Genomic DNA, 21,980 nt, shown 5'->3' on the forward strand with positions numbered 1-21,980 from the left:
GGCCCATTAGCACAGCCACACAAATGCCTTACAGGGCAAATAGTTTGACATGCATATTGATCAGGCAACTCCAAAGCTCTCGCCACAGTCAATGACTGCTATTCTAACAATGCAAGATATCTTCTAAATAATTATGGTACAAATCATCATACAGGCAAAGCAAATGTAAGTAAGGTACAATGTAATAATACTGAAGATACTGTATTCTGCTAATCAAGTCTATAGATCTTGGAAGACCTATGATTAGCCATCCACAGGTACTGCACCATCTACTCTACATATTGGTGAAAGGGACAATTCTCCCATGGTCTGCACTGGGACAAAGACTGAGTGTACTTTTTAAACATGGGCTTTGCATCAGTTCTCATAGTGAAAATACAGGTGTGCTTTATGCTTGCCAACTGAATCCATACCAATAAAAAATATATTCCCCTCTCCTCTGTTACTATGTACACATTTTGACCTTTAGATGTTTTGATTACTTAAATATTTGTGCAAACTCGTTCCTTTTTTTTTTTTTAACAGGTATACCATTCAACTGTGATTGTATAAACCTGTAGAGAAACACCTTGATTTAAAGGTATAAAGTATTAGATACGGCATTTTTTCATCCAATCACAGGGACAGTAGTGCCAAGGGTCCTTAAACAGTGGATGAGTCACAGGGTTGTGATTCAGCTAGCGCTGTTTTGGAGTCTGGAGAGCAGCAGGCAAAGAGTTGCTTCCCGAGACTCTTGTAAGCATACCGGAAGTACATCATGTGACCCATGGCAACGAACAAGATGGAAATGAGCACCAGTAAGCCAAAAGCCTCAGGGTTGGGGGCCAAGATGACCATGATAAAGTGAAGCAGGTCAAGGAGGTAATTCATGGAGTTCTGGACGCCACTTATTACGCCTCGTTCGGACTCAATGACATTTTCTTGGATCAGCTGAGTCGCAGTTAAATCAAAAGACCAAAGACCTGTGGAGAGGAGAGGACAGGAGAAATGAAATGGTTTTACTACTTTTTTTTTTTTTTTTTAATTTCATACATATTTAAATCCTTCTATTTTGTTTCACGATAAGCTTAGGGTATGGGAGGTTCCATTATACAATCTTCAGAGCTGTCAGTTCTAATCATTTTGTTATAAATCTATGAGACTTTTTTTCCCTTAGTTCTCATAAACAATGACATAATAGGCACAAACAGCTCAAATCCCCCAACACCTCCTCATCTAATGAAGTGAAGCTAAGGAGAAGTAAAGTGCAATGTGTTGGGCTTGCTCTGTTCTGCACTGTGCTAGCATGCTGTGGCTGTATTAACGGATCCAAATTTACAATAAAGTCATGCAGTTTTTATCTCCACTGCAGTCTGCTGTGCACAACACCTTTTGAATTTTTTGGACCTTGGTATTTGGGCTCTTTCCGTGCAATTCCTCTTTGCGGTGTCTCTTGGCAGTCTTTCTTCACTGTCTTAAATGGTCTAGCTTCTCTGCTTCCCTTCACCTTGTTAACTGGGCCATCAAAACGCTCAGGGTTGTCTATCTAGGCAGGGATCAGCTATTACAATCATGTTTAAATTGAGTAGTAAACTCCAAGTTCCATAATAACAGATCTATTTTAGGAACTATTCTAATTATGATGTAAACAAATTAAAAAGCAATTTCAGCTTAGCTAACTCAAAAGTCCTCTAAGCTGAAATGCCCTCCTCCAACAGTAAACACAATAGGGTGGAGGGTAGTCACTGGGCCAAATATTAAAGGATTACCCAAGGCGTATTGCTTTGCATTGGCTCCCAGTCTATCAGACAGTTCTATTTAAGATTCTCACATTAGCTCACAAGTCAATCTACAATGATGAATCATACTTTTTAGGCTTTTGAAGTACTACATCCCTGCTTGCTCTTTGCATTCTGGATGTCAAAATCTGCTTGTTGTACCATCTTTTCACTAGTATAGATTGCAAGAGACACAAGTCAGGGCAGTTTTAATTGCAATACTGGTTCTGTGGAATGTATTACCTTATGATTTAAGAGGAGAATCAGATTTCTTGGCTTTTAGGAAAAGCACTACCTTTTAAACAAACTTTTGAGTGACTTATTTTACATTGTATTATCATTGATTATTTGTGTGTAGTTTTATTGTGAGTTTATTAATATAAATGTTTTATTGTTAGCTGTATGTCAATTTACTGGATTTTGCGGAATAGAAGAAAATATAAAATAATCTCATGACCAAAAGAAGAAAGACTTTTCAATAAAGTCAATTTTGCTGCGATCTGGGGCTTGGTGGACTCACCACCAGTACCCCAAACACCCTCCAGAGTTTACTGAGGAGCTGCAGTTCTCTGACAGATAGGGCCTAGGGACTTTATTTTAATAATACCTTGCAATGTTCCAGACTATTGGTTACTAGATGGTGGTAAGGGGGGGAAAAAAAAAAGAACAGCTTTTAACTTCTAAACTAGGAAAACATCCTCCTAAATCACAGATTATCCCGAGTCACAGATCTTGAGTTCACACAATGAATTCCAGCAATATAAAGGAGCTTGATGGATATCTTTTAAAGCTGAAAACTGAAAAGTTCAAGAGACAAGAGCAGCATAGCTAAGGACTTCTTTCTATGGTATCTCTACCGAAAAATTTTCCCAAAACCAAACAAATATTTCAAGCTACTTCTTACAACTACTTTTCTGATCACTGAGGCATGCTTTGGAAGTACTACAAGCAATCACTAAAATCACATTAACAATATCCAAAAATGCAAAGAGATAGAATATACTCTTAATAATGTTACAGAAATTAAGAGGTGTGCACAGGAGTGGATGTGGTTTGTCACGTGCCTACAGCTTGCCTGCCATGTTTGTAGGAAACATTCACTGCAACAGGTGTTCAACATGGAAATGTAATAAGGGTTGTGCTAGGATTAGGGGAAACTCCAGGAAACTAACCAGTAGCAGATTTAGCACAAAATTTAAGAAAGTTTTTTTTTTCAGTCAATGTACAATTAAGCTGTTGAATTTATTGCCAGAGAATGTGGTCAAAGCATATAGCTGAGTTTGGAAAAAGGTTTGGACATGTTTCTGGAGGACGGGTCCATTAACAATTATTATCCAGACTTGGGTATCTCCATTTCTTACTTCTGGGAGTGAGCAACATGGAACAAATTTTCCTATTAGGATCTGCCAGGCACTTCCAAGTCACCCGGACTGGCCACTATGGGAGACAGGATGCCAGGCTTGATGGACATTGGTCTGACCCAGCCTGCCACCTCTTATGTGCTCTTTAGCTGAGACAGTGCCAGCTTCAGCCTCATGAGACTGTTCATGATCACTTCAGGCAGATCGCTTTTATTTTTTTAATTTAACCATAATCAGTACTGGTTTTACCTCTGGTGAGATGGCACTTACCTACTCTAGCAGCAATAACCCCAGCAAACAGCAGACTAACAGAGATTAAAGGCACAGACTCAGGAAATATCTCAGCATCACTGCTAGCAGGTGTAGACCCATTGATTAAACTTTGCATTCCAGTTGTCAAGTAAACTTCAGTCACTTCGTAAGGAGAAACAGTTGGCATTGCCTCGCTCTCAAAGAATCGAGTGCTAATATCGGCAAAGGGAGAAACGGTCAGATCCAAAGGACTTCCAGGCATGAAGACGGAGATCGCACATAAGAGCAGAGAGGCCAGCTGGGCTATTCCTGAGATGAAACCTGTGCGAACTAGACCACACTTGCGCCGGAGCCAGGTGAAGGCCACAGTTCCCAGGATTCCTGAAACAGCTGAAGCCCCCATTAGAAGGCTTAGCACTGACCCACTCAGGCCCTGAGTGTACGCATATCCAGTGGTGATGCAATCAAAGCCCAGCACGGTCATGTAGAGGAATGCCAGGCCCATGCCGGCCAGAAACACGGACTGATTGTAGTATGCCACCCATCCATCTCGTAACGTGCGGAAAGGCTCTGTTACTTGATCACAGCAACCGGGCTCCTTCTGGATCTCTGCCAGGGCTAAGGATTTCTCACCCATCAACTGGGAAATCTCAGCAGGTTTATCCTGATTATTCAGGTAGGATTCCATGTCTGTTGAGAAAAGCAAACCATTTAGCTTTTGATGCATCTTAACTGCTAAAATTCTCAGAAAGCATTTTGCATGTATTCAGCGAGTTTATACACACCCTTACTATAAAAAAAAAAACTCGAAGAACTCCTTCCCTGTTTCTTTCTGTATCACTCCATCAATCTACATTATGGCAAAGTCATTAAAATGCTTGCAGACTTTGCTCAATATCAATGTCCTAATTGAGAAAACTAGAATTATGCTTAACCATTACTGGTTTCAATTTTAACTTGCTTCCTTGGTGTTACTGGAGCTTCCAAAAGCCAGGCACTCTGCATTGTCCGTCACTATTTATGCAATGGTTCATATTCATACTTTTTGCAGCTATACATCTCAAGAATGTGTGCCAGAAAAAAAGCCAAACCAGCTAACTTGTTCAATTTTGGATGTTTCCAGCAAATATTACAGAAGTTTGCAGTTAATCAGCCCCCATATGTTTCCAAGAAAATTGAAATCACTTCTCCAGTTACCAATATGCAAAGTTCAACCTCTAAGACTTTGGCTCATAAAGACCCTGCGAAACACATAGTTGGGTGTAAGGCATATGGATTATCCTAATGTAAAGAAGAAAAGGAAGAGTGAACTTCACGACTACTAAATGACAAACATACCAGCAAGCAAACTTCAACCCTACAATCATTTATAACCAACTACAACGCCAGGGATTATTTCTTCTAAAAGAAATGTTTTGAACTGTCCATTATACCTTTCCTTTACAAGCCAGTATTTTCACTACTATTTAAAAAAGATTTATAACCTACACCCTCCAAGGTTCAAAGAGGGGTCCCACTATTTTGTTTGCTCTTCTAAGAGCCAAGATTTCCTGGTCTAAGTATAAAAGCAAACGTTTTATTCTTTATTACCCTGGCTTATGGCTTGGTCTTAATTTATGTCGTACCAATGAAATCCTCATCAGCAATCCAAGGTTTACCCTGGAATCTACTTCAAAAGAAGGAAGAGCTGCTCAGTTTACCAAATCTTAGTGTGGCATCCTACATAGCACCGTGTAGGAAAATAAGCCATCAAAATTAATTATCTGAGGTAGGTTTCAGTACTAGTTAAATGTATTTTTTTTTTGGGGGGGGGGGATATGTCAATATTCATGATACCTTTCTGCACGTTCAGTTGCTTCAGTTCTTGCTCCTCCACCTTCTGGCCGGCTTTGAAAGCGAGGGCTGGGGTCTTCTGGTAAACCTTCCAGAGCAGCAGATACTCCACGCACATTGACAGCAGGTTCCAGCCAGCAATGAAGCCACAGCCAATGACCGGAGAGCCAAAGGTCATTATCTGGCCAACGGCCATCGGTGCTAAAATGTTTGTCAGCTGGTCAATTCTTCGCACTGTTGCATTCATATCTAGGTGAACGATAAATTAATACAGATAATTAAATATTAGTGAAATATTAAAGTGTGTTCACATTTTCAATATTTATTTTATTACACAGGATGTACTTGCAGTGCAATTAGATAAACATGGCTCCTAATGTCCTCAGAAGGAAGCAGCACCTACAGTGAACACAGATTCATCTGCTTGCATGGATTCCTCTTAACAGCACTGCCTCAGCCAGTCACTTCTTGCCCACCTTTCATTTTAGGAGATAGCAGGCAACTGCAAATTCACAGGTAGCAATCCTGCCAGTTAGAAGAATTTGCCTCTCACTTCTTGTTGGGGTTTTTTTTTTTTTTTTTTAATCATTTAGGGGCTGATGGAATTATGGGGGCCTTTTTGAGCATATATTTGAAGTATTGAAATGGTAATGGTATTTGAGAAAGACCAAGTAAAACACTGTTCTGCATAACTATTTTATTGGAAAATGTTTGGTACTACTGCATAATCAGGAGGGTTGTTCAACTGCACTAGTCGATGCAGCTGGTAGCTTATGAAGCCCATCTAGGCTGCCCAGTTCTCTTCCTTTTGAAATGCTTGGAACCACAATTGATTTCTGGCTTTTCCTTTTACTTATTTTCAAACAATAATCTTCTGCGAGGGTGTTATTAGGCCAGTGGAAATGGTGCTGCTGCACCTAAAGACTGGTCGACCCACACCGGACCAGAAGCAGATGGAGCTATAGGGAGGGATGGGGTGGGGAGGGAAGCAAAACTGGTTTTGCACAGGAGGAGCCAGAGGCTTTACCTCCCACTGCACGGCTGCCTCTCTCATCCCCAGTGCTGGCTGTGTGGGCAAGAAGAATCAATGCAAGGCGGAGGGCAGCAGGACCACAGCAGCAGCACTTCTGAGCTGCTGCTGTCCATTCTGAGCCAGGGTACCAATCACACAAGGCATGCAGGGAAGCAGCAGCATGCTTAGAAGCACAGTCCTGCTGCAGAGGAAGAGGTGAGAACAAGGGGGTGGAAGAGAACTCAGAGGAAGGGGGAAAGGGTATAGAGAGAGGAAATGGCTGGAGAGAGATGGGTGAGATAAAGAAAGGGTGAGCAAAGGGAGGAGAGGAACCTGGGAAAGAATGGTGAGCAAGGGGAGGGGGTGAATAAAGTAGGCCAAGACAGAGGTAAGCATGGTAGGGGAGAGAAATGAGTGAGCAATGGGGTTCAGAGAGAGAAAGAGAGACTGGTGAGCTTTCCATTACTGCACCAAGGCCCACTCCAGCCTAATGTTGGCTCTGATCTTCCTACTTATCCCATGCATTCTTAATATAGTTCCTGTTTTTACCTCAGCCACTTTCACTAGGCAGCCGTTCCATGCATACACCACTTTTTTCTGTGAAGAAAGAATTTACGCTGGAGTCTGCCTCCTTTCAGCCTCATATCATTACCTGGTATTCTAGAACAAGGGGATGCAATTCTGGTCCCCGAGTGCCTCAAAGAGGCCTGGATTTCAGGATATCCACAATAAATATGCATGAGATATATTTGCAGACAATGGAGGCAGTGCATGCTAACATATCTCTCGCATATTCATTGTGGATATCCTGAAAACCAGAACTATTTGTGGCACTCAAGCACCGGAGCTGCTTACCCCTGTTCTAGAACTTTCTTTCCACTGAAAAAGTTTCTCTCTTGTGTATTATTTATATCAACAAGGCCTCAGGCATTCCTCAAGAGAGTCTCACTTTCACAGGACAAAGTTGCTGTCTACCCCACTGATTTTCTGCTGATGTCAAGCACAGGTCACAGGCAAATGACAAAAAAAAATCTCTTTTCAGTCTTCTTGCAAGTACTGGACAGAGCAGAGCTGTAGCTAGCCATTGGCCAATATGGCCTCGGCCATAGATGCTACTGTTCAAGGGCACCGGCAGCTCACTGTGGGAATGACTAATCCATTCGCGGGGCCGGCGGTGCAAGAGGAGCACATGCTGCCCCTTTCCCACCCCAACCTGGGGCAGCCAGTGCCTCTTCAACAGCCTCACTATCTGAACTGCAGGGCTCTGACTCTACAGATCCCCTCAAAGTTCAAACATGAGCAGATTGACCCATACGGGCTCTGTAAAGACAAAGCATCGCGGTTCAGATAACAGGTTTCAAATTTCACGACCAGCCAGAAGAAGGCAGAGATGTATCTGAAATGCAAGAAGCCTGCCAAAGAAAAGATGTGGAGATTTGTGGGAAGATAAGATGTAGAAGGGAGACCGAGAGAGCAGGGGAAGAATGGGGACTGGGACACTGGGAAAGCAAGGTAAGAATGGGGACTGGGGGGAGAGATCAGGTCCAGGTGGGACTGGAATGAGGGAGACGTCAGGAGAAGAATGGACTGGGAGGGTGGGAGAGTAGGAGGAGAACTGGTATGAGGGGTGGCAGAAAAGGAGAAAACAGGGCTGTCGCTTGAGGACTAAGTTGACAGAGAGCAGGTGAAGAACATGGACTCAGACACTGGGTTTGGGAAAATGTGGAAGAACAGGGACCTGGAGACTGGGGGAAGAGCAGGAATTCAGTGATTGGGGATGTGGAGACTCAGGAGGGCAGGGAATCTGATACAGGAGTGGGGAAAGAGCAGAACAAGGACTTGGAGATGCCGAGAGCAGGGACACAGACTGAGTAGTCATTTATGACAGACAGTAGGAGCTTAGCAATTGGGCAAGTATGAGAAGAGCTGGGGAAGGTACGAGTGAGGATGTGAATGACCTAGAGTACTAGAGAGCGTATGAGAGGCAGCGTAAAAGGAGTTGGGTGTTGCGGAGGTGAGAGAGGATGGGAAAGAGAAGGTAGTAAAAAAGGAATAGAAAGCTCGGTAGGGGGGCAAGAGACAGAACAAAGGGGCCAAGGAGAAAAAGTGTGACAAGGAAGGGAGCTGAGAGAGGCAGAAGTAGATGAGGGTTGGATTGGGTATGAATACAAAAGGTAGAAATGTGGGACTAAGGAATAAGTTTGGGGGAAGCACAAAAAATTGAGGGAATGGGAAGGGATGGGAGATAGAAAGCTGGTAAGCAGGTGACAGGTAAAAAGAGGGAGACTGAGGACTAAAGGAGTAGAGGGGGCAGAGGAGGATTGAAAATTATGTCAGATTAGAGGGCAGAGGAGAGAGAAATCAAGAATAAAGATGTAAGGGAAAGTTCAGTGTCAGACAGATGTATGAAAGGAAAGGGAGAAGACAGGAGGAGAGAGAAGAAATGGGAAAGAGATCCTGGAAAAGAACTTAGGAGAAGACCAAAAGGAGACCAGGATCAAATTAACTGCCCACACAAAGATAGAAAAGAAAGCACTTTATTTTCAGGTTAACAGAGACTGTGTCAAGCTTTGGGAATGTTGCATTTCTTTCTTTCTCCCATGTTGCACTGCGGTTTCTGTCTGCATGTTTCTGAATCTAATTTGTGGGCCCTTATTTTATGTGCTTGTATGATTGTATTGAGGGATCCTGTTAGCATGTAGTTTCTGTCAGGGATCTATAGCTTGTTCTATTTTTCCAGTAGGAGGTGTAAGGGTGTTTTAGGGCTTATAATAGTAATTGTAGTGCTTCCCTTTTGTAAGGTTGTGGCAGTTCACTACAAAGTTTCGGAGTATGTTTTTAGCAGTGTTTTGTAGTGCATCACAATGTGCCTGGCAGTGTTTTGTTGTCAGTGAAATCTAGACCCTAATTAGTTTAATGTAATCAAAAATCCTATAATTCAGTAGAAGAGAAAATAAGTTATGACATTATGGTTTATGGCACATACTTCTTTTTCAACCCCTACTGCTTATACAAGACAGAAATCATTTTTTGCTTTAGAATATGTTGGGATGGGTTGTGGATTTTATAATTTCTGTGTACCGTTTAGAGATTTAGTTTTATAATAAGCAGTAAATTAAATTGAAAGAATGAATGAATAAATAATCTGTTGGGTAAAGGTTAAAGGTCATAGCCATACAGTCCTATGGGTCATAATTTTGGGATCAAATTCACACTTATATCTACTTATAGATTATAAATAATAATGTTAAATTTTAAGTTGAAAAATTTAAGAGAGCCTCTAAGCTCATGTTGTGTATAGAGTTAGGGTGCACTTTTTTTACTTGGCCATAGGTGCCAAATTGCCTGGCTATGGCTCTGGGACAGAGATGAGTTGAGTCAGTCTTCATATTGCCTGTCAGTGCTAGATTAGCCTCGGTCAAATGCTGACTTACAGCATGAACTGAACAGTTTTATGGATCCATAATCATTCTTTAATTGGGATTTTACCACAGTCATTGCCGAGCAATTAGAACCCTGAGGCAGCAAGAACAAACATTTTAAATCTATTGTTCTTTATCACTTCCTGGAGAATGCGGTAGAAGAATCTGCTGACTCTGGTAGGTTACAAGTCACCCCAGGCAAGTAAAGTGAGATCCTGAACACTCAAGAGAACATGGGTACCTGCCAGTCTGCTTCTGTCTTCACCTGCAACCACAATGATCCAGTCTCTCTGAATGGTGATTGACATGGCAGTGCTTGCCAGGTTTGCAATATTAGCAATTGTGATCACCAAGATGTAACAAATTGTCTGTAGTTGGGGAAAAAAAAAAACCAGCAAAGCATTAATCCCATGCATGAAGTCTATAAATAAAAAAAAAATGAGTTTGGTTTTCTTTATGTCATGTGTTCTTTTTTTTTTTTTTACCATGCATCAACATGGCACAGTTCTCTTAACTTGACCTCAAATCAGTCTGAAATGCACTCAAGTTAAATGAGGGCTGTACTGTTGGATCCAGGGTGTCAAGACATACTCCAAGACTGCTGGTGGGAGTCAAGCAGTTTGTACATCCTAAAGAAAGCAAAGTATATATGAATGGTTCAATGGCATTGGGAGCCAAAGCAAAACAGCCTTACAGCTGTGTCCAAGAGAAATCACCCTTATTTAATAGCTGAGCCTTAAAAAAATAAATAAATAAATAAACCTGAAGAACCTGTCCCAGTAGAGCTGCCAGTCAATCAATCAAAGTAATACCTGGAAGTTCTGAGACTTACAGCAGAAAACCCAACATAGCTAGGTTCACAACCAAAGCTAGTAAAAAGTAACTTCTGTTATAAAAAAAAAAAAAAGATATGAAACAAAAGCTTAGCAAGTCCTTGAGAAAGGGTCTGCTTTCACCTCAAGCCACCAGACCTGCTATCTTAGCAAACACATACTCTATTTGGATCAGGAGTTCTCAACTCTCTCTGCGAGACACACCTATCTAGTCAAATTTTCTGGACAGCCACAATGAATATGCATGAGATAGATTTGCATGTACTGCCTCCATTAAATGCAAACCTATCTCATGCATATTCATTGTGGATATACAGAAAACCTGACTGGCTAGGTGTGCCCTGAGGACTGAATTGATTTGGACAAGAAATTCATTGGGGCACAGCTAATCCTCCCCAGCCCTTATATACAAAGGGGTGGTCAACTCTGGTCCTCAAGAACCACAAACCAGGCCAGGTTTTCAGGATATCCACAATGACTATGCATGCATGGCATCCATTGTATGCAAATCTATCTCATGCATAGTCATTATGGATATCCTGAAAACCTGGCCTATTTGTGGCTCTCAATGACTGGAGTTGATCACCCCAGTTATATACTGTATTTATGTCTTACCTTTATCACTTAATGTGCTACATATTAACTTTTTCAGGTTTATCAGACACTGCCAGATCAATGTCAAAATAAACTTACACTAATGGTATTATGATTAATTTAGGGAATCAATGTATATGCTTTGATTCCAGAAATCATGGAAAATTTTGGAAGTTATGATAGGGATTATTAGGAAGGGAACGGCAAATAAAATGGTGGATGTCATAATGCCCCTGTATCGCTCCATGGTGAGACCACACCTTGAATACTGTGTGCAATTCTGGTCGCCACATCTGAAAAAAGATATAGTTGCACTGCAGAAAGTGCAGAGAAAGGTGACCAAAATAAGGAGCATGGAACTGCTCCCCTATGAGGAAAGGCTAAAGAGGTTAGGGCTCTTCAGTCTAGAGAAGAGACGACTGAGGGGGAATATGATAGAGGTTTACAAAATCATGAATGATTTACATTATTAACCTGTTCAAATTCTGTTATTTACTCTCTTAAATAATAGAACTAGGGGCACTCCATGAAGTTAGCAAGTAGCTCATTTAAAACATATCAAAGAAAATTCTATTTCACTCAGCGCTTAGTTAAACTCTGGAATTCATTGCCAAAGGATGTGGTAACAGCAGTTAGTGTAATTGGCTTTAAAAAAGGCTTGGATAAGTTCCTAGAAGAAAAATCCATAAACTGCTATTAATTAATAAGCAATAGTAGGTGAGATCTATTTATTGTTTGGGTACTTACCATGTACTTGAGACTTGGATTAGCCACTGTTATAAACAGAATGCTGGGTTTGATGGACCCTTGGTCTGATCCAGTATGACAACTTCTTATGTTCTTATATAGCAGTGGTATTCACTTCTGATCCTTAAGGGCTGCAAACAAGTCAGGTTTTCAGGATAATTCTAATGAATATTCGATTGTGGTAGGGTGCTTGCAACTCTATCTCGTGCATATTCATTAGGGATATTCTGAAAACCCAACTGCTCTGCTTCCCTCAAGGAGCATCAGTGAATACTAAGAATTTGCATTAATTTGAAACAGAGTAAAAATGTGTGAAGGCAAGTAATGCTGTTTCAAAGTTAATAGAACAGTACTCATATATGTCTTCAAAGCCTGCACCAAGGCAATTTTTTGATAAAGCTTGTTGCAAAGTGCAGTCCCCTAACATGGCCGATAGGGTTGCATTGGGAGGGACTCACACAGCGAATCTTTTACCAAGTCATTTAAAGGCAATAGCCACACATAAGAGGTCCAGTGTAGAGGATTAAGGGAAAATCTTGAAGGGTAGAAAGGAATTGTGAGCGTAACCAGGTAGGCAGAGAAGAAATTTCCAGACATGAAGTGCAAGCAACAAGTCTCACAAAGTAGGTGCTGCAGTTTGAAACAGGTCTATGTCATTTCATTTTGTTTTTGAAACTAAAGAATAGAAAAAACACATTTTTTTGTGTGCACAGGTACCCACAATGAACATCCCAACCCAGGAATCTCTGGAGATTGTACTATAATTGCGATGGAGAAGGTACAGAGAAGGGCTACCAAAATGATAAGGGGAATGGAACAGCTCCCCTATGAGGAAAGACTAAAGAGGTTAGGGCTTTTCAGCTTGGAGAAGAGACGGCTGAGGGGGGATATGATAGAGGTGTTTAAAATAATGAGAGGTCTAGAACGGGTAGATGTGAATCGGTTATTTACTCTTTCAGATAATAGAAAGACTAGGGGGCACTCCATGAAGTTAGCATGTGGTACATTTAAAACTAATCGGAGAAAGTTCTTTTTAACTCAACGCACAATTAAACTTTGGAATTTGTTGCCAGAGGATGTGGTTAGTGCAGTTAGTGCAACTGTGTTTAAAAAAGGATTGGATAAGTTCTTGGAGGAGAAGTCCATTACCTGCTATTAATTAAGTTGACTTAGAAAATAGTCACTGCTATTACTAGCAACGGTAACATGGAATAGACTTAGTTTTTGAGTACTTGCCAGGTTTTTATGGCCTGTATTGGCCACTGTTGGAAACAGGATGCTGGGCTTGATGGACCCTTGGTCTGACCCAGTATGGCATGTTCTTATGTTCTTACGTTCTTACTACGCTGGGTACACTGATTTATGTGTACACTGGCAAGCGCTTTAAACACTGGAAAAGCAGTCTACAATTCTAGAAATAAGCAAACAAATAAAGACAGCGTGGGCACTTACGAGAAGCCATCCATGGTACATGGATACAAGCTGTGCCTTAAACAGGAACACCACCATCAGGATGATGCCGCACACGATGACAGAGGCATTCTGAACTATCAGGGAAGTCTGTGCCACTGTTTTAGGATGAAAGAGGGATGCAAAGTAAAACATTCACTCTGCGGAAAAGCAAGCACACGTTTCTGTCACGGAAACATTAAAAGTGAATATTTCTATTCCTTCTGGATACCTTTAAGCCTGGCATTCTTATCCACCCAGTCTCCAATGATGGCCCCCAAAAGAAGAACAGATCCTGCGATCACCAGCCCATAGACTGCAGTTAGGAATAAGCTGTTCCCGTAGAGTTCCACCAGAAAGACCGACACTGCAAAATGCCACATTCGATCACCCTGTAGTGAAAAGAAGAAACATAATTGTGTGTTTGCATTTGCTAAAATGACATCAATGGTTAATACTAATGAACTCAACCCAATAATCAAATTATCTATATAAAAAGTTGCATTTATCAACTGCTTGATGTACCAAAATGTTCACAGCAGGTCTTTAATGACCTCTCTAGATTTGTGGATCTTGAGCAGGATTTTGCATTCCAGACTAAATGCAGTTTTGTTTACTATAAGAATCACTGGATTATAAATCTTTCACCTAGGATCTGATTTATTAAGCTTATTTTCCCTATAGATACAGAATGGGAGCAAAGCCTTAGCAAACCTGGATTCTAGAATGTAACCTCTTCTGCGCAGAGACCTGATGTAAGTTTTACTTTTTGCTACATAAGACAGCACTGCGTACTTCCACAGCAATCTATAAACAATAACAATATCTATAGAGGGCTATAAATTGTAAAATTAGGTGTGCAGTTTCATTTAATTAGGGGTTCTTGTGGGTACAAAAAAAATGGTGTTTTTTCCAGTGCAGGTCCCTTTTCCAGTTAAATCAAATACCTACATTTGTACTGCTGAGGAGGAGAAGTCAGTGCAGAAAAAGCACAAAAACATAGGGGAGGATCCAAGGCAGACTAGGGGAGACATGAGACAGCACAAGGGGAATGTGTTTTTTCAGTATTTGGCCAATAAACACCTCTTATATTATTTATTTATTGTAACAGGGGTGTTTTATCAGTTAAAAACCTAAAATCAGAAGCCCTAATTATAATATTCATAAGATCTATAACAGTCTTTCACTACAAATTCAGTACACAGTGTTGATACCTGGACCCAGATCAACTCCCAGAGGCTGAGCCAGTTCTGGTTTTGTCCCATTTCATCTATAAATTTATAGTCTGGCCTTTCCTGCAGATACTGGAACTACAAGTCCATAGAGAATAAGACAGAAATGGCTCAGCCTCTCAGGACTGACCAGGATCAGGTGGCAATCCCACCGATGTATAACTTGGGTCAAGAAGCATTGGAGAGCAGGGTAGGGTTCTACTCATGACCGAGCCGTTCCAACCCCCAAAAGAATGACAAGCACAGAAAGAATGGCAAAGGGGCCCATTTCCTGAAAAGCATAAACCGCAGGCTTCAGCTAGATAAGCCACTGCAATGTATGCCAAGGAAGTGCATCCCCGTCTCTTCTGCTGATGGATAAAGCAGTGCGGCATTTCTGGACTAGCTTTCAGGAATTAATGCTCCTTTCCTTGGGCTCGTTTTGGACCGAAGGCCAGTCAAGAAATGCATTAAGTTAGTTTAATAAAGGGCATCACCTTAAATACATTTTTGTTTGTTGGTTAAGTTCTATTGCTGTGGTTTCCTGTATTCATTTCTTGTTCCTTTTATTTTCTGCATTGGTCTTCTCTCCGTTATTTTTTTTTACCCAAAGAAGTGATTCAGGTTCAGTGAATTGTTAAAGTCAGTACCACAGCCTGCATGGGACAGATAATAATTTAACTGTAGGCTTTGGACTCAGTCGAACTTCCATCTGGGACATGCAAACATTCCAGAGCAGTTTGGTCCTGCATGTAAATGCTGTTCTTTTCTATAAGCAGCATGGGTTTTTCAAGTTCTGGGCAGCATCTCAACCTGTTTTTCAGCATTCCTTAAGTTTCCAGCCAAATATGAACTGGTGCTTTTTTCTTTTTACTAACATTAAAATTCACTAGGTCCCCTAGAAAATATGGTCTTTCCGCAGAGATAAATATTACAGTCTGAAAAAAAAAATCTTGTGTTAAAGCTGATGATTACCAAAAGCTGTTACAGGGATTTCAAGACATTTTCCTCCATCACTATAAAGAGCTGCTTCATGAAGGTTTACCTAAACTTTGGTGTTACTTTTTTTTTTGCACCATGTAAATTTGAGACAATGCCTAACAAAGTCTCATGTGCCTATTGAAAGTGGCTTTGAAGTTCACCATAATTTTATCCCACGGGTTAAGGAGATATCCCAGCAGTAATCCAGTTTTGTTTTGTTTTTTTGAGTAAATTAAGTGGCCTGTTGCAGCTGTACCATTCCCCAAGCTCTGTTTTAAGGACCCGTAAAAGCATCACCCTCAATCACGATTAGCCAAGGGGACAACCTGTGGAGCAAAGCATCCATGGAGACTCCACCTTCTAAGGCAAATTTGAATATAGTGAGTTTCCAATGCAAACTGATCTTGTGCATATTCCAGATATCCTGGCAACTTGACTGGCTGTAGGGGTGGCTAAGGACCCCCTATTCAAGCATTTTTTTGTCTGGCCAACATGCAACCACATATTGGAGCTTTTTATTTGCAGAAAAAGACCAAATCAGTCAACCTGACTGGCCAATCCAGGCCCTTCCAGAAAGAGGAACACTGATGTGTGACTGATTCGTGCCAAAGGTCCTCTCTGCTCAGGAGCCTTGCTCATCTGAGGCCCCATTCAGCAATAAATATTTAGCTGTTCAGAAGTACTGCAGACTCCAGGGAAGGAGGGAAGATGGCTGACGCTACGACCATGACCCCTGCCAGATGAAAGAATGGTGCTGAGTCTAAGTCTGCCGATAAGGGTGGGGGAATCTAATAGAGAGTAAAAAATGGATGTTTCAACACGTATATATTTGGATGCTCAGGCAGAATTATGGTGCTTGGAGACGTGAGCTAGCTTATCAAATCAGCAAACTAAAAGGTTAATAACACTTAAATTTATATAGCCAAATACTTGCTGCTCAACAGAACTCAGAAAAGGTTGATACACTGCCACAACACATTCAAAAAAAGGACTCAAAACATGGCTGTTCGGTCAAGCATTCCCATAACTTGCTAAATACTCCAACTCCCACAAACTATAGACACCAATAGCTAAGCTCCCACTCCATGGGCTTGTTTTCGCATTAATAGTTTAATGTTCTTGTTCCCAGTTATGTTATCCAAGTTGTTCTCTCCCTGTTCTCTATAAGACACCTGTTGTCATTGTTTAATATCTGTTGCAATGTAAACCGGAGTGATAAGGAACTCTGTTACCTGAACTTCGGTATAGAAAAAGTTATAAATAAATAAATAAATGTTAAAGCAAACACACCTGCATATTTCTTAATAAACCCCTTGCTAAGGCCCAGTCTGTGGCTCAGTGGCAGTACTGCCCACTGCCATGTGAAAGGTCCCTGGTTTGATTCCCGAGTCAAGTCTTCTGCTCCTCAGGTCTGCTGGGGCTAAGGATGCCGCAGAGACAAGGTTCGTAGCTCCCTGCAAGGGGAGGGGGAGGGAGTTGTGGCCATCACTCAAGGGTGACCCCTAGTGGATGGATTGAGGACCCATGGTTGCCCAGTTCCCCCAGCCCATACAATAACCAGACTAGGTATGGTGGTGATAGGGATTAAAAACTGGATAAAGAAATCCCTGGGTAGTTGTGCTAGCATCCCAGTCCTAGTTCTGACTGAGTTGGGCACACAAAGGAGCAGGGAAAAATATGCCAGGTAAAGAAAAAAAATAAACTTTTGGAAACCTGCAGAGAAAACATATGTTCCTTTATCACGAATCAAATTTAAGTAAAACACTTTGCCGTTCAATTGTAAGTGCGCACCATCTAGTTAATACTGATTTTGTTTTTTTATAATACAAACATGAATTCTAAATGTTAAAATATTTCTATGTAAGGTGTGAAGAGTTTTCTTTTGTTTAAAATATCGTAAATTGGCACCATAAATTAAAACAGTAGCTTTGATCACCATTTCATTGTTATAGATAAATCATTTTTCATTTTGGCCCATAAAATGGTAGCTATTTTTAAGAATAACTAACAAAATATTAAACAAATAAATTACTAAAATACTTGACTAATTATTTTATAGTTACTGAAGTGCACTGGCAGTAGTGCTGCCCTTGCTCATCTGCTTTCAACCTTTTTGCTGGCCCCTTAAAAGAGTAGGGTCCTGTGCACTGCTCTTTACCTTGTCCAGAAGCTACAGCCCCAGAGTGACTCTCGGGTGCCTGAGAGTCACTTCAGTGCAGCACTTTTAGTCTTTCCCTGTCCATCTATCTTACACTTTCTTAGCACCATATGTTGAAAATCAATGCACGGGCAGACAGACAGGCATAAAACCTCAAACTTGCTAACAAGATAAGTTGAAGGTCAGCCATGTGAGATAGTAAAGGCGGAAAGCAGCACTTTGGGACAAAAGTCCAATGAGAATTTTACATTTTACATTGGAGCAACTAAAGCAAAGGCTTCAGTGGAAGTTCACTGTGACAGGTAAGGATCATGTTTTGCCATGGGTGGATTCTTGTATTCCAGTAAGATTTTAATAAAGTCTGTTTTAAAAATCACGTTATTTGTCAGAACTACCTTTAGTATGCATTTGGATTATGCTCAGTATTTGTCGTTTGGCGACAGTGTGAATGCCATGTTAAGTTTAGCCCCTTCCTAAACATTTGTGCCCACCTTTTAACAGATCGGGTACAAAACACATGAGAAAAAGTATTTGTTTTAAATTGGAAAACTATATCTTGTAAAATCCATTCTCCTACATGCTGTAAGTTTAAGTTGTTTAGCATTGTCTAAGTAAAAAACATCTTAAGGTAGAGCCCTGATGCAAATAACTCTTGGAGCATAATAGGCCTTCCTGTATATAATATGGGTAGCCAGGACTGACGCTTCTGCCCAAGCCTGTCCCTTTACAACCAATAAATACACATAACACAAGTTGGGATCAACAGGCCGCAGCTTTTATTCACAAACATCCCGGAGCCCGAGCCAGCTCACTGTAACACTCGCTTCCCCCTCCCCCGCCCATCAGCTGCGGACCGGCAAGATGGGCAATCAGAGGCTATCCCAGCCGGTATGCAGTCACATCACGAACATGCCCCCCATGACTCCCGCCGCCGCCGAGCAAGGGACCGACCACGTCGACCCCCGCCACCGCCCAAGCAAGGAGTCGCACCAACAACAACTGTACCCAGGTAAGCAGCAAATGCCTGCCGAATCACAGAATCCGCCCACAACTCCTCCCACTCCCGACTGCCCCGGCTACAGGGGTACCAATAGGTTCCCTAGGAATCCCGAGGTTTGAAAATAAACCTCCTCACACACCCCCTCCCTTGCCTACTCCTGCAGCACGATCCCGGAGGCCCTGGACTAGTAATATGCCATCTCTGAGTCTTTGAAGTCCTCACAATAATTCTTTAGCGAAGCACCAGGGCTAAAATTCTAAGGTTAAAAGAAGATAATATCAAAGGTGAAGCTCACTTTCTGCTAAAGAGTCTTTCAGGGTGATGGGGGCTGTCCTTAGCTCCTGTATCATGCTATCCATTAAGATGCACAAGCGAAGAAAGTGATATCATTAGTAGACATCATGGCCTTGTGAAAGTTGTTGCCATTCTCCAACCCATGCTGATGACCGGTATTGGATCCTACACTGAGAATATTCATCTTTTTTTAACCAATCAGTATTGCTTCACAATTGGTTCTCGCGTCAAAAGGATGCTTAAGAGACTTCCTTAAAAAGAGTGCACACTGCACACATGAAAAAAACAGTTCCATGTCAAACCTTTCAAATTTTTAATTACAGAAATTCAGATATCTGCAGAAAATCTTTATGAACAGGAGAGCCCCTGCTTAATGTCACTTGGGTTGCCATAAGGTTCCTTATCCGAAGAGTCAGACTAGCTTATCCTAGTTTTATTCCCAGTGCATCTTAATTTGGAATTTCAATTTCTCTAAGGCAGGAGTACAAGTGCATGGATGCAATTGATCAAAACCAGGCCAGGTTAAGCCTGTCCGTTACAGCACAGAACTGTTGACAAGCCCTATCCAAAACTTGCAGCAAGTTTGAAAGACTTGTTCAAGGCTTCCTAAACCTATGCCAGGAATGACCACCCATAAGGAAGATACATTTACTTGAGACATAGTGCAATCTCATGCATATTTGTTGTGAATATCCTGAAAACCCAACTGGCCATGGAGTCACCAGCTCTTGTTTTTAATAGAACTTCAAGCAAACATTTTAACTTTGATCCGTTGTAACATTTTCAGTGAAGTGCTGCAAAATACACACATGCAAAGCTGCCGAGCAGCCCAGTTCCAGGAGGGAAATTTTAGGCTACTCCTTAACTTCTGATAGCCCCATTTTGATGAACTGCGGTACCAGAAGTGCTGATTTCAAAGGACGGTAGCTGTGACTATATATCCCACAATGTATGTGAATATAAACCAGGTCTGGCCAACAGTCTCCCTCCCTGAACAGGGTCACCTGATGCATGGGATACTGCAATCTATCTCAAACGTCTTTCATTTTTTAAGCATTTTGCCAGATATTTAAAAAGTTAATTTTGCCAATAAGCAAAAAACGTTTTCTTCCACATTTTCTTTCTGTCCAAAGCAAGGCTGCCCAGTGGCTCCACTTTTTTAGGACAGATTGGTTTTACTCCATTGTGTATATGGACTGTTGGTTCTCCTTTCTCTATTGATTTACCTAATAAAAAAAAAAAAGCAGGACTACGAGTCTATGCACACAATGGGTTAAAATCTGAACTGGATCAATCTATCCTAAAACATGTTGCTGTCAACCATAATGCTTTTTTTAAATATCTGGGGGGAGGATAAATCACATAGCTTCATGTTAAAAGAGACAGGCTGAGCCAGCCCAAATTATGGACTTCCACTTCCAGTTCCCCTGAAAATATTATCTGGAAATTTGACTTTTCACAGTTAAGGAAAGACAACTTTCCAAGACTTTGCCTTTTAGCCACTGAAATATTGTACTTGTGCTGTTTTTTATGGAGATCCTCAGACAAGCAAAAAAAAACAAAACCCACTCTCCACTAAACCAGGAGGGACTTTAATACCAACCCTAGCCTCGTAAAAACATTATACAACTTCAACTACATAGCTCCTTATTACCCTTCCCCCACAACTCACTATAAAGATATTCATCTACATTTTATATACTTTGACAGAGCTACTAACTTACTCCAAGACATCAGGAACAGTTCAGCGTTGGACTGGTCTTGCTTTTAACTACCTCTTCTAATTCTGGGATTGTAGTCTTGCTAACTAATGCTAAACTAGAAATCCCATAATATTTAGAAATGGGGTAATAAAGCTAAAAATGGCCAAAAGCTTCTCTAATGAGCTGGAATTATAGTTTAACAACTTTCAAGTTAATTACAATTCCCATAATACATTACCTATAAATTCAACATAGCAACTGGGAAGACATTAGGTCAACTCTCTATTAATCAAAATAAACAGGGGAGCTATCATTGCGCAACAGAACTCACTCTGATGCGTGCCAAGGGTAAAAGTTACAATTTCTAAAACGTTGTACGTTTTCACTCACCCAAGTGGACAGAGAATGGCCAAGGTAGAGAAGAAATTTGGCAGACGTAAAGTAACTGACACAAGATCCTGCAACAGAAAACAAGAGAGCACTAAAGGGCTTGTCCCATTTTGTGGCTATGGAGTACATATTCAGTACATAATCCACTTATAAAGAGGACAGAGATTCAGTTCCACCTAGGCAGAGCTCTCCAAACGAAATACAGAACAAGTTCAGCGTGCCTAGGGTGTTTTTATAAAAACTAAAAAACCCGAAGCTTGGTCATGTACAATCTTCATGATATGCGATGTACAAGCCAAAGCATCAAGCACATTACTGTGCTCAAATCAGAATATGATGTAAGCATACACTGTGCGCCCTACATATCGCAGCGGGACACACACACACACACACACTATTGTTTACATCCATATCACCCCCCCAATGCATCACGTACCGCAACATCCTTTCGTGCTCTTTGGATCGGTCGGTCCAGTCATGCTGACCTCGGTTATTTCCCACCGAGCGATTGCCGTGCAGGTAAATTCGGTATACTCCAAGCTCTGTAAACAGCAACCTTGCAACGCAAAAAAAAGAGTAAGCAAAAGCACACCCTTATTCTATTTGTCCCTCCTTTCCAAACTTAGCTAGCACTGTAGCTGAAGTTGGAAAGGAATAGCCTTATGCAAAATGTAGGAGAACGAAAGGTTGGCAGGAAAAGCCCCCTTCCTCTTCTGCAAGATCCCCACGGAGCTGCTGTCAGGCCACCGCACTCTCTTCCCTTCCAGTCCCCGGCATTTATAGCTCTGTTCTGGCCACAAGCCGAAGACTTTGCACACGGGTCCTGTTTGGGATCGGCCAATCCCCTGCGAGCGAATCTGCATGCTCCTCCCCTTTTTTCTCGACAGCTATCTTGTGGTAGAAAGGAGAGGGCAGCGCATGAGGAGTGCTTTGCACTTTGGCTGTCTTTCTTTTTTTTCTTCCTCTCTCCCAATTTTCGTTCT

General features: G+C 41.4%; 1 protein-coding gene across 2 annotated transcripts; it reads right to left on the bottom strand.

Moving 5' to 3' along the window:
• Nucleotides 1-455: 455 nt before the first annotated feature.
• Nucleotides 456-21,763, bottom strand: SLC40A1 (solute carrier family 40 member 1). 2 transcript variants are annotated; one of them, XM_029605996.1, is made up of 8 exons: nucleotides 21,434-21,763; nucleotides 20,998-21,065; nucleotides 13,493-13,652; nucleotides 13,264-13,379; nucleotides 9,879-10,005; nucleotides 5,207-5,452; nucleotides 3,389-4,060; nucleotides 456-962 (listed from the first exon to the last, which is right to left on the bottom strand). In XM_029605996.1, the coding sequence occupies exons 1-8, from the start codon at nucleotides 21,474-21,476 to the stop codon at nucleotides 643-645; spliced, it is 1,752 nt and encodes a 583-aa protein (XP_029461856.1). In that variant the 5' UTR covers nucleotides 21,477-21,763; the 3' UTR covers nucleotides 456-642. The 2 variants fall into 2 exon arrangements, with proteins under 2 accessions (XP_029461856.1, XP_029461857.1); XM_029605997.1 differs by lacking the exon at nucleotides 20,998-21,065.
• Nucleotides 21,764-21,980: the final 217 nt, after the last annotated feature.

This window comes from Rhinatrema bivittatum, chromosome 6, assembly GCF_901001135.1.
Source record: "Rhinatrema bivittatum chromosome 6, aRhiBiv1.1, whole genome shotgun sequence".
In the NCBI taxonomy this organism is placed as follows: Eukaryota; Metazoa; Chordata; class Amphibia; order Gymnophiona; family Rhinatrematidae; genus Rhinatrema; species Rhinatrema bivittatum.